Below are 17,308 nucleotides of genomic sequence, written 5' to 3' on the forward strand. Positions count from 1 at the left end.
CTAAGAGGTAATATTTACCCATACTGTTAAAAAGCCTTCTCTGAGCAGCCATGAAACTGAAATTTTCTCCCAGAATCCTTTTCCATTTCTTCTCTCTGCAGGCTGAATTGCTTGGTTATGTTTTTTAATACAAGATTCACAATGTTGCCCTGAGCAATGTTTGAAACTGCAGATTCCAAAGACTGTGGGGGTTTTTGTGTGTTTGTATGTTTGTTTTTTTGTTTGTTTGTTTGTTTCTTTTAACTGTGAAGATACTGTGGGGCATTCTTTTGAGGGATTTTAATGTTGTTTTTACCAGACTACAGCATGTTTCTGCCAGCATAGGAATGTCAGAAGACAGTGGGGAGTCTTACATATTTCACAGGGAAATTTTCTATTTAAAAAGAAAAATAAAACTGTTTCATATATATAAATAGGTGAAATAGACTAATAGACTAGATGGTCATTTTGTGGTTTGATCCAAAACAGATGATTCCAGGATATGCTCCCCTTTCTCCTACCCCTTCCTCTCCCCTGCCCTAACCATAAGTGCATTTGGCTGGCGTAAGTGTGCTCAGAGATCCCTGCCAGTACCTCTTGTCAGACATGGATCCAGGCCCCAACTTTGCCTGGACAGGAGCCACAGAGCAGAGGAAATTCAAAGTTATGACACTTTCTTCTCATTTTACAGCAGTCTAAAGAAGCATTTTTAAAGGAAGAAAAGGGTAAAGCGTTTGTATCTATGTCTCTCCTTTGGATTCACAATTGACCCAAGCTGTTAAAACTCAATTTTCTGTGGCTCTGTTTGAAACATAAAACCTTTGCTTTCTATTTGGATTTTTAGATATTCATTGCTTCAGTTTCCATAGACCTCTTAAAACTGAAATGAAGTTTTCTAAACAGAGGGGAGGTTGGTCATTAGTGGAGTAAATCCAATACCGCAACCAAGCACACATATTGATTTAATATAGAATTGATGTCTCCTTTCAAAAACTCTAAATTATCTACTTGCTTGCTTTGTTTTGTTTTAATCTTAGTGGAAATCAAATTAGCAACGTGAAAACCGCAGCCCAGAAACAAAATTCCCCATCTTTGAAAGCAGGCTGTTTCCCCCACGCTGCAGAAGCGGAAAAGGGTTCAATTTAAAACTGTTCAGGTCCCCAGGGAGCTCAGGGGCGATATTTCTGCCGCGGCTTGTGCCGGGGGGCAGCCGACGGGGTCTTGCGGGGATCTCCGGGGTCTGGGGGGTCCGGCCCGGACTGAGCTGCCCCCCCCTCACTGTGCCATCTCCATTGGCAAAGCCAGCGGGGGAAAGCACGCCTCGCCTCTCTGTGCAAGCCCAAGGGACCTGCGCCCCCCATCCCCGCAGTTCCCACCCGGTGGATGGGACCCCCGGATCCCGCGGGCCCAGTTTGGGGTCTTCGCCCCCCGTCCCCGCCGTCTGTCGCCTTGGGTGCGGGGTTTGGGGCAGCAGAGGAAGGGGGAGTCTCGGGGGGATTCCCGGGGGTCTCTACGGGGGCGTTCGCGGTGAGGTTTGCGGTAAAAGGTGCGGAACGGAGCAGAAACGCGCTCGCAGGAGCCGGCGGGGCTGGAGGGAGAAGGCAACGGGAGGAAAAGCCCCAGCAGCTTGGAGGCTCCCCGTCGTCCCCCGGCCGCCCCGGGGGTCCCGCCGAGCCCCGCCCCCTCTCCTGGTCCCGAAATAGCCGAGCACTAGCACTCGGGCCAGGTCTGGTCTCCCTAAGCCGCTGCAGGCTGTGCAGGCTGCTGGCGCTGTGACACTGCGAGAACGCCCGGGATGCACGTGGTTAGGAAAGATCAAAGCGGAGGTAAGAGCAGAAACCACTTTAATTGCGAAAATGAGGTCGAATAAGGTTTTCAGAAAGTAAGCTATATCCCCGAGGCTGTTAAAAGCACTATTGCCCTTTAATGTAAGCGGTTGAAGGTCAGAAACGACTGGACACTTAGATTCACGCGATGCGCAGACTTAACATTCCCTTTTGCCTACAGTTAACATAGATTACACCAAACTAAACAGGAAAATATCTATGTGTATATATATTTGGTCAAGCATTCCGTTCAGGCGGCCCGTCGCAGGGGTCCCGGCAGGGTGTCAGGGCGGGCCGGGCCGTCTGTCCTGCCGTCCTGCCGTCCTGCCGCCATCCAGGGCCAGGCGGGGAAGGGGACGGGGAAGCAGCCCGGGGCGAAGCAGCTGGGATTACCGGGAGAGGGGGGAGCCCCTGCGGGGGGAGGCTCGCTGAGCCGCCACGGGGAGCAGCCAGGTGGGGGCTCTCCTCTCCCTGCCCTTGGCACCGCAGTGGCACTGCCTGCTTCTGGCCGCAGCTCTGGTTCTGGGGGGTGGTCGTGCTTACCCTGGCCGGGGCTGGCCCGGGGGAGGAGAGAACCTGCCCCTTTCCGTGCTGCGCTGAGAGATGTCGCTTTCGCCACCTGCGGCTGCCGCCGAGATGCTGTCAGCCCCTCCCCTACTGCCACGGAGCACATGGCAGTGTTTTGGTTGACCGGTTTGGTTAGTTCTGCTGTGTTTGTGTTTGTTTTAGTTTTTTGTAGTTGTTGTCTTGTTTTGTTTTCTTTTCTGTTTTCCCGAGCAAAGTGTGCCGCAGCTGGCTGCCTCCGAAACAACAGCAACGTCTCCGGAGAAACTTTCAAGCGGCTTCAAAAAAGATAAAAAAAAAAAAAAGAATAAATAAAAAGAAATGCTACTTGCCGGCTGCTCAAACTCCCTGTGCCGCCGCGTGCGCGGTGAACTCAGAGACGGTCTCACAGCGCCAAGCTTTTCCAAGGCATTTTAAAAAAATACACGTCTCCATGTAATGAGGAGTGGGAACTGCCCATTCCCTCCCCGCGATGTAACCAAGGGAAGCCCGATGAACTGGAAGGTCCTAACAGAGCAGGAGAGCTGTTACACACACATAAGGCAGAGGGAATGATGCTGGAAGTACCTTGCAAGGTTACAAACCACAGTCTCAGTTCCCCCAAGTAAATAAATCCCCTTGGCGGTTTCAAGCCCAAAGCCCCTTCCTCTGGGAGAGTCGCCTTCAGCCTCCTGACTCGCAGCGCCAGAGCGAGGTCGGACTGGGAGCCCACCGCAGCCTCCAATTAAATCCAGTAAAAAAGCCCGACACGGTGGTGTTCTGCATAGGGTGGTTTATTTTTACCGATGCTACTCGGGCAGGCGCCGTGGTTTTACAGCGACCACAAGCAACGACCTGCAAAACCCTAAAGCCTACCCAGAACGACGGCGGGGAAGGAGGCGGCAGCGCAGCCCCGCGGGCCGCGTCCTGAAACCTCGCTGCTCCCGGCGGAGCCCCGCTCTGCCCTGCCCGGCCAGGCAAGACCCGGCACGGCCCTTGTCCGATCGGCGGAGGGGCGAGGGGCGAGGGCGCCCTGCGAGGGAGGTCCAGGCGCCCCCCGGCCTCCTGCCGGCGCTGGGGAGGGGCTGGGCGAGGGGCGCACTGCAGCGGGGGGCAGGCGGGATGGAGCCAGGGGCAGGAGCCGCCGCTGCCCCGTCCCGGAGGGGGGGGCTTCACTGCCTGCAGAATTTGCACTTGATAATTTTCTTAAAAGCACTTTGGAAGTCTTTGTTGAAATAGGCATAGATGATGGGGTTGAGGAGGGAGTTGGAGTAGCCCAGCCAGTTGATGACTGCCCCCAGCCACTCAGGCATGTAGCACTTACTGTCACAAAAGGGCAGGACCAGCGCCACGATGAAGAACGGCAGCCAGCAGAGGATGAAGGTGCCCATAATGATGCCCAGGGTCTTGACAGTCTTCCTCTCCCGGGACAGAGCCATCCTCCGCTTGGCCTCCGTGTTCTTCTCGTTGCGCCGCTCAAAGGAGGGGGGCGGCGGGGAGCCGCACGCCTCGCTGGGCAGCGGCAAGTGAGTCTTGGAGGAGCGGTTGCAGCGCTGGACCTCGATGATCTCCAGGGCTGCCCCGTCCTCGCCCTGCCGCACCGCGCCGTTGACACAGGCGCCGGTCCTGGGCTCCACAGTCCGCCGCCAGCCCTTGCCGGGCTCCCCGTTGCTTTTCTTCTGCAGGGTGGCCGGGGAGAGGGTGAGGCAGGTGTCGGCGATTTTCTTCTTCTCCGCTTTCTTGACGGTCTTGCGGATCCTGAAGCGGGCCGCCTTGAAGATGCGGCCGTAGAGCACCAGCATGAGGAGCAGCGGGATGTAGAAGGCGCCGAAGGTGGAGTAGATGGTATACCCGTGGTCCTTGCTGATGGTGCAGGCGTCGGGGTCCGAGCGGTCCTCGGGCGTCCTCCAGCCCAGCATGGGCGGGATGGATATCAAGAAGCCGATGAGCCAGGTCAGGCTGATGAGCACGGCGGCCCGCCGGGGAGTCCTCTTGTTGACATAGTCGATGGGGTCCGTGATGGCCCAGTACCTGTCCAAGGCGATGGCGCACAGGTGCAGGATGGAAGAGGTGCAGCACAGCACGTCCAGCGAGATGAAGATGTCGCAGGTGACCTGCCCCAGAGTCCACTTGTTCAGCACCTGGTAAAGGGCTGCCATGGGCAGCACCAGCACGGACACCATGAGGTCGGTGACGGCCAGCGAGCCGATGAGATAGTTAGCCACGGTTTGCAGGGAGCGCTCCAGGGCGATGGCCGCGATCACGCAGGCGTTGCCGCTCACGGCGCACAAGATGAGCGTGCCCAGGAGCAGCGAGGTGAGCAGCTGGTAGCCCAGGGTCACCTCGGCGAGGCCGGGGCCACCTGCCCCCTCGGGGGAGCGCTCTGGGGAGGTAGTGTTGTTGGCCACATCCATGCCGGGACGGGGGGGGTCGCTTCAGGAGATGGGCATGGGAAGAGGCGCCGGTCACTTGTGCGCTCCCCTGGCAGGAGGCATCGCCGCCCCGTGTGCTTTGGCCACGCCGGGCCCCCCCCGACACCCCTCCCTCCCCTATATAGCGCGGCGGGAGGCGGCCGAGGCTCGGAGGACGGCGGCTGGCGGAGCCGCCCCGCGCCCGCCCATCACCGCTGCCTCTGCCCAGCGCCCAGCCCCGGGCGGCGGGGGCGGCCCTCCCGCGGCCGCCGCTCGCCGCGCTGCTGCCCCTCGCTCCGCCGCTCTCCCGCGCCTCTCCTTGCTGCCCTGCCTCCCTTCTCCCCCCTCGCTTTCTCCCTCCCTCCTTCCCCTCCCCTTCCGTCCTCCCCCTCCATCCCGCCTGTCACGGGGGGGGGTCTCTCTGGGTCTCCATCGTACCGCCCGGGGGCCGGGCCGGAGGGGTGTCCGCGACTCCCCGCCCCCTCCCCTGTCCCCGCAGGGACACCCACCACGCCCCCGCAATTCTGCTTCCAAATCTCCTCCCAGCAGGTCCGCCCCGGGCAGCGAGGACTCTGGTCTTCCCCTCGGGACCGGCTCCGGAGCTGGTGCGGGCTATGCGAGGCGGGGGGAGGCTTTCTGCGGCCAGGTGCTGCCGGCTGGGGTTGGGGGACACAGCGTACCCCAGCGCTGCCCGCCGCCTTTTGGGTGCCGGGGCGCTTGGGGGCGCCTGGGGGCGCTTATCGCTACCAGCAGGCAGGCGGCGGCGGCCCCAGGGCACGGGGCCCCGGGCGGCTCTGCCGGGCTCTCCCGGTGGCGGGGCCGCTTGCACTTTCTGAGGGGCCGCACCATTAATCCCTGACCCCCGCGGGACTCTGGTCTCGCCCCCGCTCGGCCGCTGTGGGCACGGTGCTGCCGGGGGTGCCCGGGGAGCAATATCAGCCTAGCCGCTGGTGCGGGGAGAGGGCGTATGGGCAGCGTTTATAGCTCTGCGTTGTGTCTCGGGAGGGGTTGCTTTACATCTCAGTGCCGGGCAGGGCTCCTACTCAGTCGCTTACGAGCAAGGAAAGCCCCATTCGTGATGATTCATGCCCTCGACCCAGCGTCCTGGGGCGGTCGCCTGTCGTCGGGGGCTCCGCGCCAGTTGCGCAGCTCCCCCGTGCCCAACTGGACACACGACATTGACCAAACTCACACCTCGGGGCCACTGAGACGGGAAATTCAGTGCAACACCTTTTGAAATCACTATTCTCCGAAGAAAAACATCAACAACATCAACAAATTCTATTATACTTCCTCCCGAAAAGAAGGGGAAATGCTGAGTCTGAACGTGAAATGAGAAAAATATCTCTGGGAACAATCTTGAGTTTAAAAATAAAAAATAATAATAATAAAAAAAAAGTCAGTGTGGCACATGTAGGCAAATACGTTAATATCCCGTATATATATAAAAAGAATAGTAAAAGTGGGAAATACTTGTAATTTAAACAAAAAGAAAAAAAAGAAAAAAGTAGTGTGATTGACAGGCTTAACTTTACCTGTCTGTGAAAAGTAAAAGAAAGTCTTTGGACGTAACTTATGCAGCAGGCTTTATAAGATTCTGCAGCTCAGTGTTTTTAACAAACTAGAGAGAGAACATCTCTCACTCTAGTTTGTAATTGTGCCATGCAAGCTCAGAAAACGCAGAAAGCCAAATAAGTAATTGCTTAACAGGAAGATGTTGCCAGATTCTAACTTAATCAGACTTGAGATGAGAATCACAGAGCCTGGCTTTCACGCATTTAAGTTTCCTCATCTTCTCTCAGTCAGCACTTAAAAATAAGGCTGAGTTCATACCTTCACAACATTTGGATGGATTTTGGCCAATTCCTCTTTACTAGGGGACCAGGCTGCGTTTCTCTGCCTCCAGGCTTTTAATCTTTACCACTTTAAATGATCAAGGCACAAATATAAACTGGTTAAGGCTGGATAAGCCGAGCAGAGCTGTACCTCTGCCTGTCCGTTGTGTTAGCTGATCGTAATAACACTTACATGCTCTGTGTCCTATTGAAAGAAGATTTATGTTGTTGAGACATAGGCAAAACAAAACCTGTCTATTAATCGATATCTGAGTATGCTTTGCTTCTTCACTACCAAAACCTGTTCTCTTTTTAATGTCTCCTCAAATGCACGGCACGGTTGGCTTCTAAGCAGTTGGATAGCAAGCCACGGCAAACCAAAGTTTGTGCTTCTTGCTGTTCAGAGACAGCTTGATGCAAGAAAGTGCAAGTCTGTGAGGCAGGAAAATCACGAGGAGATTGTCCCAGCTTTCTTGCATGGTGGTGGGCAAGTTATTAGCCTAATTAGATTAGCCTGAAATTAGTGTTTCAGAGCCACGGGGGATGCAGGCTTTAGAAATCCACAAAGAGCTCTCAAAGAAGCTGTTTTTACAGAGGTGTTTTACACTGACACGGCCAAGAGAAGTCAATCTCAACTGCTTTTTGCCCATAACTTCCAGCGCGGAAGAATCGTTAGGGTCCTTTTCCAACTGAAATATTTAAAATCAGCTTTACTCTTTGGTTTTATTTTTTGTTCAGAAACCGAAAGTCATTTCCCTCTGAATTAAATTGCGAGGCAATTTAGGCAACCATGGAGGGATGAGAGGGAGTAGGAGGTGGAAGAGGTAGACGAAGGGAAGACTCACTCTTTTGATGTGATAGCTCCTTTAATCTTACTAAGCATTTAAACAGCAAGATGATGTTTAAACTTTCAAACAACTAAATGAGGTGCTAATGTGTTTAGACAACCTATGTCAAGCACCTAGGGAAATTCTTTGAGGAAAGTCATAACCTCATAAAATCCACACTGACTTGAGTGAAAATGAAACGGTATCACTGCACAACCTAAGTCCAACTGAAATATTAATGTTATTCGGTTATGATACAGTTGCAGTAAAAGAAGAGGTGCCTCAGTAACTACAAAAAAAAAAGAGGCATTAATAACCATTGTAGGAGGTGCTTTACTGAGCAATTTCATTTTACACACTTCAGGAAAAGGAAGAGCTACATACCCTTGATGCTCTCAGATTTTGACTGTATTATTTATTTGCCAAGGTGAAACTGAAATGCTACAATTTCATCATAGCATTTTGTTCACGTGGTTGCATACAATGCTTTGATTTGAAAACTATTTTGGTTTTGTATCTCTACCGTTCAGCAGGATAAGACAGTGCTTCTGTTATACAAAAAAAAAAAATGTATTGAAGTAATGGTTTCAAAATAAATGGACTTCACCAGAGAGCTAAGGAAATTAATGTTTTCAGTTCACAGAAAGTGATCCAGTATATGCAGTTTTCTGTGGGAGAAGTTCCAAACAGGTGGAAGAGAAGATGTGCCAAGAGAAAACCTACCAACTACAAACTTGAATTTTCTCATTAGGTATCTTGAAAATACAGCCAACAGGAATTAATACTACTCTTCCTTGTTCAAAACCTCTGAAGAACAGCTACAGTTTTAAAATACAGAAAAGCAAACAGGAATTTCATGGCTGGAGTGACTGTATAATTAAAACAGGTCCCCTCCACACAAGCTTATGCATTTCACTGTAAGAGATCCACATTGTGAGATACCTGCTGCATATTTCTGATCTTTCATAAACCTCAAAACATACCACAATACTTTAACAAATTTAAGCTTTGTACTGTAAAAGACAAAAAGCTGCAGGAATAGCACAGAAATGTTTAAAGCCATTGCTGCAGAGCTCTCAGACAAACTGGTCTAGAGCAAACTGAGTCTGAATTTGGCAATCTACTTAATCCTGACTTTGTGGGCAAGATGAACCAGCACCAGTAGGAGATCTATTCCCTGTGTCTTCTACCTAGCTATGGCCAGTCCCTGAAGCCCTGCACACCCAACATATATACATATAATATATGTATATATATGTATAATCTTTCTGGAATCCTACAATATGTCTCTTCAGAAACAATAGACTACACATTTAGTGCAGTAGCAGAATGGGCAGGGGAAGGGGGGTAGAAGACTACATTTCCGACGTCTGTATCACCTTTGTGCCCTGTGAATACATTTTCCCTAAATTTCTCAGGTTCCATCTTTAAACAGTTATGTATTTTTTCTCTACTTTCAGATGGCTATCTAAAAACTTGGCTACTGGCTAGAAATCTTTCAATTTATAACATATCTCCTTAGTCTTTCTGTACCACTCTCCTCTTCTAATTTGTACAGTTCTTTCTACATCTCAGGTCTTTATTTTGGATCACAGCTGTCACTAAGCAGATGAGAAGCTGAGCTAACTCCTGCTGAGCCACTTGGCTGTTTCTACACTACCTTCTGTCTAGGCCACCTTCTGGGGCATAGAGTTGGCTAGTTCTCCATGCAGTGCTCTCCAGCCAGCTCAGAGCTGGCTAGCTGTGGCCCAGCAAGAGTGCCCAGATATTCTAGTAGCTCTGCAAGAATCATCTTGGGTCTAAAAGAAGTAACAGCATCAGCACAGCTCTCAGCTTCAGATCTGGATTTTGTCCTGCACGGTACAGTGATGTCTCTCAGCCTGTTCTGTAACACTCCCAGTTTTGCAGATGCAGAACAGTACACCCAAGCTCAGACCCGGCAAGATCTGCTAGTCTGGTGCCAGTCATGCCAAAACAGCAGTGCTTTTTAAATCTGCCTTATCAGGTCTCAGGGGCAGTAGAGCCATGTTTACATGCTGCTAATGCAGTCTCTGGGAGCTCTGCACTGAGCCCAGCCAGATTTCTGTTCCCTCGTCATTGCTCTTTTTATTTTGTTTGAGCCAGATAAATTCTTTTTGCCCAATAACCCAGAAGAATAATTGGAAATGTGCAGGAATAACCATCATCTCAGAATGCTGGAGCATCTGCCTATTATTAACTATGTTTTCCATCACCTGAGATCTCCCAGTTTCCACTGTCATCCCAGATAATAATGAGCTGACTGCAATTTCCACTGTCTTATTCTCATTCCATTCAGTTACCTTATCACAGCTCTCATGTTCATCATTTTTATTAAGAACAGAAACAGATTGATTAGGTACACAAGTACTTCTTTGCTACTTCTGCTTTCCTCTGCTAAAAGCTTACAGAACTAACTAAAATTATAGCTTAACTCAACATAAGCCGCAAGAGGGGATAATTCATTCCACCTCACAGTCTTGGAAGTAATAGAATAGTAAGTGGTCATTTCTTCCAAAATGAATAAATGCTGTGTACATTCAAGTAGCATTACTGAAGTGAATCTGTTACTACTGATTCCTGCTACCAAAATCATGGGGCAGCTTTTATGCAGGTCTAGAACTTTAAGACAAACTTTGAAAAATGTTTGCTTTAATATTACTACTCTGTGAAGGAAAAAGACTTTTGAGCGTATTTGTTAAAACATAGGTTTACATAATTTTACAGAAACATATCAGAATTTTGATATTCTGGGAAAACTCAAGATTAGACTAAATTTTCTGTGTTGCCCCTTCTGTATGCAGTGCAGCTGTGATGAAGGAAGACTTGGAAGTTTGTCTCTTAACCATTTCTGCTTTTTCTTGATAATTAAGCTTCTAAGCACGGATTTGATCCCAGAGAAACACTAGGAAAATCTATTCAGTCGACTTTAATCATGCTGTGGAGAACAAAGCAATGTTCCAGCTACGCAGAGGTTTTTATCAGCACATCTCCTGTGTCAGAGACAAGGGAGAACAGTGCACAGAGATCGTGCACTAGGAGCTGGTCTCTGTGAGGAAATATTTGTAGCTGGTTAAGAATCACCTGTGTGGTGCAATGCAGTCCTGAGAATCCAGAATCAGGCTAAATGGTTTCTTAAAAGCTACAGTCTGGTATTTTTAATTGCATTAAAAATACTATATCACAAGTAATTCTTTCCCATTTGAAGTTTGCTACACAAATCATTCTAATAACACCTGTTACACTATTCTAAACTTGCTGACCGGTTAAATCAGGCTGTTTCTCATAGTTAATTAAGATTATTCCATCTATTTATTTCACTCTCACATTTGTCTTATAGCAAAATACACAGCCAGCTTAAAACATTTGCTGACAATACATACCAGATTCCAGTAGTATTCTAGATGTTAAGCAATTTTTCTAGGTATTAAACAATACTTGCATGATTGTTTAAACAAGGACTGCCAATGCAATGTAAGCTTTGTAAGCATTTTTAAAATCTGCTGCTTTATTTTTTCACTTACTTGTTGCTTTGTTTAATGTATTTAATGGATACATTTCAGTGGATATATTCAAGCATTTCTGTTCCGGCCCCCTTCCACCCTCCCCTCCCTAACCTTACCCACCCCCAAGAATATGGAATACCTTCCAAATGAAAGGAATTTTATACAATGAGCATTACAGGACTCCCAGATGAATATAACTTTGGGGGAATTATTCTCCAAAGATTTTTATTGCAATGGCTTTTTTTTTTTTTCTGCTTTTATATACATATATAATTTCACTTTAAAGGATACAAAGAGAGAAATTATTCTGGAATAAAGGAAGTTAAGAAAAAACATTTTCTCATTTCTCTAGATAATCTTCTGTAGGTCTCAGCTTTAGATATCAGACCGATCTAAATCAGTTTTCACAAAATAATGTTAAGGTATTTGAATCTTGCAGCTGAGTTGTAGTGTAGCAGCTGATGACTTCCTCTGCTCTCATCATGTGAGATTTTCATACTACACCAGAGCTCAAAAGTAAATTCCATGCTCTCATTGTTTCCTCAGTCAATAAAGATGGCACTTACAGTTTCAACATCACTGCTTATAAAGGGTATAAACTCTTGATGCAAACTGCAAGCTCAATAGTATTGGCTGCAGTTCAATGTGAATCCAAGCACAATATTTTTTTAAGATGTTATTATAAACTAATTTTAATTTCCTTACATTAAAATGAATATAATACTATTTTTTAAAAGACACTGTTTGGAAAAACAAAGCTGATGTATAGAAATTAAATTTCTGCCTTATCTTTTCAGACTAAATTTATCCCATTAAATGAAAAAATTAAATTATTTCATCTGTGCAGAGACAAGTCACACCTAGTCATAGAGGCCCTCACCAACTCTGCATTTAGAGTGACCTTGACAAAGGTCATGAGGATGCTGCATTTCCTGATCTATTAATTTCCTTTGCCTATGGCATTAGCTGCGACAGTACTAAACCACCATGTCTTCTCAGGAATGTGGGACCCTGCTCATGGTGGAAGGTTGTTGTCTTTGTTGGAAGTCAATGTGCTCTTGAGGAATTACTCAGCTGCAAACCTCTTCTTTTTCATTATGAATATGTTGCCTAGTACCATGCCCAAATGCTAGTGCTGGAAGCAGCTGGAGTATGGCCAAGGATACACTGGAAGGCAGAAATGCTCCTTTTAGCTGCAGCCCATACTTGATGTTTGTTTATAAGGATATACTACTCACTGTGACTGTTTGTTAACTTTAAAGTGCCCTACCAACTGAGTTCAGGTTAGGTTAAACACCTAGGATTCCCAAGTAACAAATGAAGTTCAGAGATCCCCCCAAATTAATGATTCATAAAAGTTGGTTCACTGTGCATGCAGCTTCTTAACCCTTTCAGGTGCAAATGTTAAGGAGTGTTACTTAGCCTATTCTCACCAAAGTAGTTCAGATACTTAATCCTACCAGCAGAGCTAGAAAACTCAGGAAGCTGCTGTTTTCTAATAGTTTTAAAAATCCTGAGTTTTCAGTTCACCAGTTCCTTTTGATTATGTGTGTGTGGGATTAGGCCAGTTCAAAATGAAATTGCTGAACTGAGCCCCAGAGGCAAAAGAATATGTAGTCTGTGAACTCAGCTGGCATTCAGACCTGAAATTGGTGTTGCCAGGAAATAATCATATATTCATTGCAGTAACAATGTTAGTTCTCTTGAGCTGACCAGGAAAAGTCACCAGAGGAAAACAAACCAGTGGTAAAATCCAGAATATGGATCAATGGCAGTTCATGCTCACTGCAGGTGACTGCCCAACGCCTTACTTTCGGTCCATTCACCAGATGACCCTTAAAGGAGACAAGCAAAGGAAAACATACAATGAAGTTGAATAGATATTTTGGCTCACCATGACACTTGGAAACACACAGAGAGTAATATATTTATATAACCTAAGATGTGAATTTCGTATCAAGATAAGTCAAATAGACTATGCCTACTACAAAGAAAACAAGTTAATAAAGTAGTTACACTTGAGTGAGATTTGATCAGATCTTAAAAACATGCCAAAAAAAATCCTCTTACAAACATCATTGTAAGAGGACAGTTTTTTGTGTTATTTCTTGGATTCTGATGCAGTTCCTTGATAACATTATTTCAAAACCTTCTTTTCCAATGCTTTTTTTCCTCTCTGTTATCCTATATCATTAATCACTCATTCTAAGCTTCTAGGTGCTATGCAAAATTTCTGTGCTTTCAAGGGGCTTCATCACATCTGCCAGACAGTCAAAATTCCCTTTCTAGTTGCCATGGTCAACTGCTCACTCCTTCCATTTTCTGTTATCACTCAATTATGTTCAAAATAAGTAAAACTTTTTTTTTTTCCAAGATTACCTAAATAACTTTTTCTCATTTTCAGTCTTACCTGACCAGATAGAGTCAGATTTTGAGGCCTTCAATGCCACCTGAATGACAGTGCCTTCTGTGGAGGCTGTGATGTGCAATTTTAATGCACAGTGTCCTGCTAAAACTTTAAGGAATCTTCATAGAATCATAGAATACTTTGGATTGTCCTATCACTACAATCCCTGACAATGAGTCCTTCCCCGGCTTTCCTGTAGGCCCCCTTTAAGTACTGGAAGGTTGCTATAAGGTCTCCCCAGAGCTTTCTCTTCTCCAGGCTGAACAACCCCAACTCCCTCAGCCTGTCTTCATAGAAGAGGTGCTCCAGACCTTTGATCACCTTTGTGGCCCTCCTCTGGACTCATTTTAATAGTTCTACATCTTTCTTCTGCTGAGGGACCCAGAGATGAACACACAGAAGTCCAGGTGGGGTCTCACAAGAGCAGATTAGAGGGGAAGAATCATCTCCCTCAATCTGCTGGTCATGCTGCGTCTGATGCAGCCCAGGATACAGTTGGCTTCTGGGCTGCAAGCACACATTGCTGGCTCATGTCAAGCTTCTTATCAACCAACACCCCTAGGTCCTTCTCCTCAGAGCTGCTTTCAATCCGTTTTCTTCCCAGCCTGTATTTTTGCCTTAGGATTGCCCTGACCCAGATACAGGACCTTGCACTTGGACTTGTTGAACCTCATGAGGTTTACATGAACCCACCTCTCAAGCCTGTCAAGGTCCCTCTGGATGGCATCCCTTCCCTCCAGCATGTTGACCACACCACACAGCTTGGTGTCAACGGCAAACTTGCTGAGGGTGCACTTGATCACACTATCCGTGTCACTGACAAAGACATTAAAAAATGCCCATCCCAATACCCATCCCTGAGGAACACCAGTCGTTACTGATCTCCACTTGGACATTGAGACATAGACTACAACATTTTGAGTGTGACCATCCAGCCAGTTCCTTACCCACTGAGTGGTCTATCCATCAAATCCATGTCTCTCCAATTTAAAGACAAGGATATCATGTGGAACAGTGTCAAATGCTTTGCACAACTCCGGGTAGAGGACATCAGGTGCTCTTCCCCTATTCACCAATGCTGTAACACCATCATAGATGGCCACTAGATTCATCAGGCACAGCTGTTCTTAGTGAAGCCGTATTGTCTTTATTAAGAATCATACTTTGTGATAATCTAAAATTTGTCTGTAGGCATATACATCACAATAATGAAGTTTGTTGTAAAGCCCTTGTTACATTTGTTAGATGTTGCCTTCAGTTGTATTACATCCCAGAACCCAGTACTGTAACACTAGTATCTTTACTGCTATAAAGCAAAATCCCAGAAAAAGATGTAAAGAGTGTTCTAACAAACCTATCCCTTCCTTTCCATTCTTTTCAACAATTTTATCTTCATGACTGTTCATACAAACGAGTAGCAATGTGTTTTATGCATCCAATATGTCATGTATCCCTCAAGGTCTTCACAGTTTTTTTTGTTGGTGGTGGGTTTTTTTGTTTGTTTTGTTTGTTTGTTTGTTTGTTTGTTTGTTTTGTTTTGCTAAGACATAATTTTGGTAGTCTTGAAAGGCTAGATAAACTTTCTTTTACCTGGACTCTGTTGCAATGTATAATTGCATTACTGCAAAGAATCATAGAACTATCCCTCTGAGAGGAGCAACTCATTTCCTCCTTTCCATTTGCTGGGGAGGTTGGGGGAGGGAGAGTAAACAGCCATTTGTTATCGCATTCTGTTCATGTCATTTAGAAGAAAAAGCTGTATGGCAGAAAACTCTTTTCTCCTTCCTGTTTGAATAGTGGTAGTGACAGTCTGTGAGACATTCCCCTTTTGCCCACCCAGCACTCTGTGTGAACCAAGACACAACAGAGTTAATCCATTAACAAAATAAATTTATTCTTATATTTTTCTATAGACATTCCCATGAAAATTAACATTTCAGTCATATATATACTTCATGTATCCATTTAATTTGTATCATATTCCCTTTTTGGTAAGAAATCAATATTATGATATTGCCCTTAAATTCAATTGCATTTTGTTTATTCACCATTTCTATTTCTCTAGGACTTTGGTAAACAATTACGCTGGCTAAGGTTTTTGAAAGGCAAAGGGAGTAAATTGTTTTCTGCATAAATGCACAAGTGTGTTTTTGTTTATTTTGATGTCAGAGTAATGCAGCAATCATGGGGATAAATTTAATTGTATTTGATTATTACAAGACAATGAGAGAGCTGAGGAAGATAGTATTTATGATTCTTTGTGTTGGCATTATGATTCAAGTTAATAACCTCTCTGGCTTTAAAACATGCAACAGAGGACCATAGGAAAAAATCACCCATGCTATTCTTCACACAGCTCAAATCCTGCATGTTCATATTTTAAACTTTGGCTACATCCCTCCTCTGGGGGGACTTCTATCTGATCACTCATTAAGTGATAGGTAACAGTTTCAAAAAAAACAGGGAGAAAAATCTGTCCTTTATTTCTGTCACCAGAAATTTTGCCATTCAAGTCTTGATGAATCAGGACACTGCCTTCCTCTTTCTAACAAGGTGCATTTTTTTCTTTTACTCTCCAAAAAGTCAGTTCGACTGGATTGAAATTACTAAAGTACAAGGGGCTTTGTTAGGGTAACTCGGCGGGAGATTTGGTCTTTTGTCTTTTATTCTGAAGTCCATATAGGTTAAGTGCAACCTGCAGCTGTGAGAGGTTACACTTATTGAGACTAGTTTTCTGTCTTTATCCATCAGTGGACAGAAACAGCAGTTTCACAGGAAACATAAACCACCACTGGAAGATTATGTATAATATGCCTATTGGAGAAATTACCAAAATATTTCCAAACCCCACACAGTTCACGATTAATGTATATTCAAAAACAAAAGGGCATCTATTCATATCTCTTTACATAAATTTTACCCTAATGTAATTAATGGCATAAAAATGTCAGGTTCAAAAAGAAAATATATTTTGCTCTTGACATTTGTTCCATATTTGACAACAAGTTGAATAGTTTAATTATGTGCTGTGTAAAGAATTATAAATCATAGAATGGAATCACAGAATGGCTTGGGTTGGAAGGGACCTCGAAGATCATCTAGTTTCAACTCCCCTGCCATAGACAGAGATGTTATGAGTTTTTTGTTTGTTTGTTTTTCAATAAATGATTTTTTTTTTACATTCTATTAGCCAGCCTTCTATTTGTGTATTAAGAAAACCCTGAATTACTTTCTGTATATCTATATTGCCTACATCTTCTACCACTTTCTGACAAATTTCTGCCTGAACAGAATTACCACTGTGTCTTCATATTGTAGGGAAGCCTTCTTAAGCTTCTAAGTCCTTCTGAAAACCAGACCGCCTTTTATATCTCTTGGAAGCATTGTCCCAGGAGAAGAGAACCTGTAAAGTTCTTTTCCTGGGAAGGTTCATTTCATCAGATGTGGTATTTTCACTTGGGAAAGCAATTTCCTTATTGGTTCTAATCTTAATATTTGGAAGAGCACTACAAGTAACTAGTTCTATAAGCAGAGTTTCTCTGTCATTGTCCTACCTTACACAATAGGAGAAAACTACTATTTCTGTATAATATTTGATTTCACTTGCATCATTCTTTCTGAAGTTTAGGTAGAAAAATAGATTTCAAGCCTTTTCAGCAACTAATAGCATTGGCCATGTTATTAATTTTGAGCACTGTTAGAAATGAATAATCAGTACTTAAATTAAAAATCTGAAGAAACTTTTTGCCTTAACAACAGTGGAAATCAGTTTCAATTAACATCACTATTAAAAGATGTTGCATTGGCTTCCCAGCTGTTGTAAATCAGGATAGTTAAATCAAAATGTAATTATCAGTGGCCACAAATTATACCAAAGCTGAGAACACAGGAAGATTCCAAAAAAAAAAAATTCTGTGACATATGAAGTAGAAAATCCTTTGTCACACAAGCACAGA

At 45.4% G+C, this 17,308-nt stretch overlaps 1 protein-coding gene across 2 annotated transcripts; it reads right to left on the minus strand.

Annotated features, from left to right (window-relative positions):
• Nucleotides 1–1,806: 1,806 nt before the first annotated feature.
• HTR1A (5-hydroxytryptamine receptor 1A) lies at nt 1,807–4,957 on the minus strand. Of its 2 annotated transcripts, XM_080573837.1 has the most exons (2): nt 3,673–4,885; nt 1,807–2,647 (listed from the first exon to the last, which is right to left on the minus strand). In XM_080573837.1, the coding sequence occupies exons 1-2, from the start codon at nt 4,760–4,762 to the stop codon at nt 2,640–2,642; spliced, it is 1,098 nt and encodes a 365-aa protein (XP_080429963.1). In that variant the 5' UTR covers nt 4,763–4,885; the 3' UTR covers nt 1,807–2,639. The 2 variants fall into 2 exon arrangements, with proteins under 2 accessions (XP_080429963.1, XP_080429964.1); XM_080573838.1 differs by lacking the exon at nt 1,807–2,647 and having other exon boundaries at nt 3,372–4,957.
• Nucleotides 4,958–17,308: the final 12,351 nt, after the last annotated feature.

The sequence above is a fragment of the Anser brachyrhynchus genome (genome assembly GCF_964034855.1).
Source record: "Anser brachyrhynchus genome assembly, chromosome: Z".
NCBI lineage: Eukaryota > Metazoa > Chordata > Aves > Anseriformes > Anatidae > Anser > Anser brachyrhynchus.

Coding starts and splice junctions, on each gene's coding strand:
- HTR1A (XM_080573838.1), bottom strand. CDS start 4,762: ATGGATGTGGCCAACAACACTACCTCCCCAGAGCGCTCCCCCGAGGGG.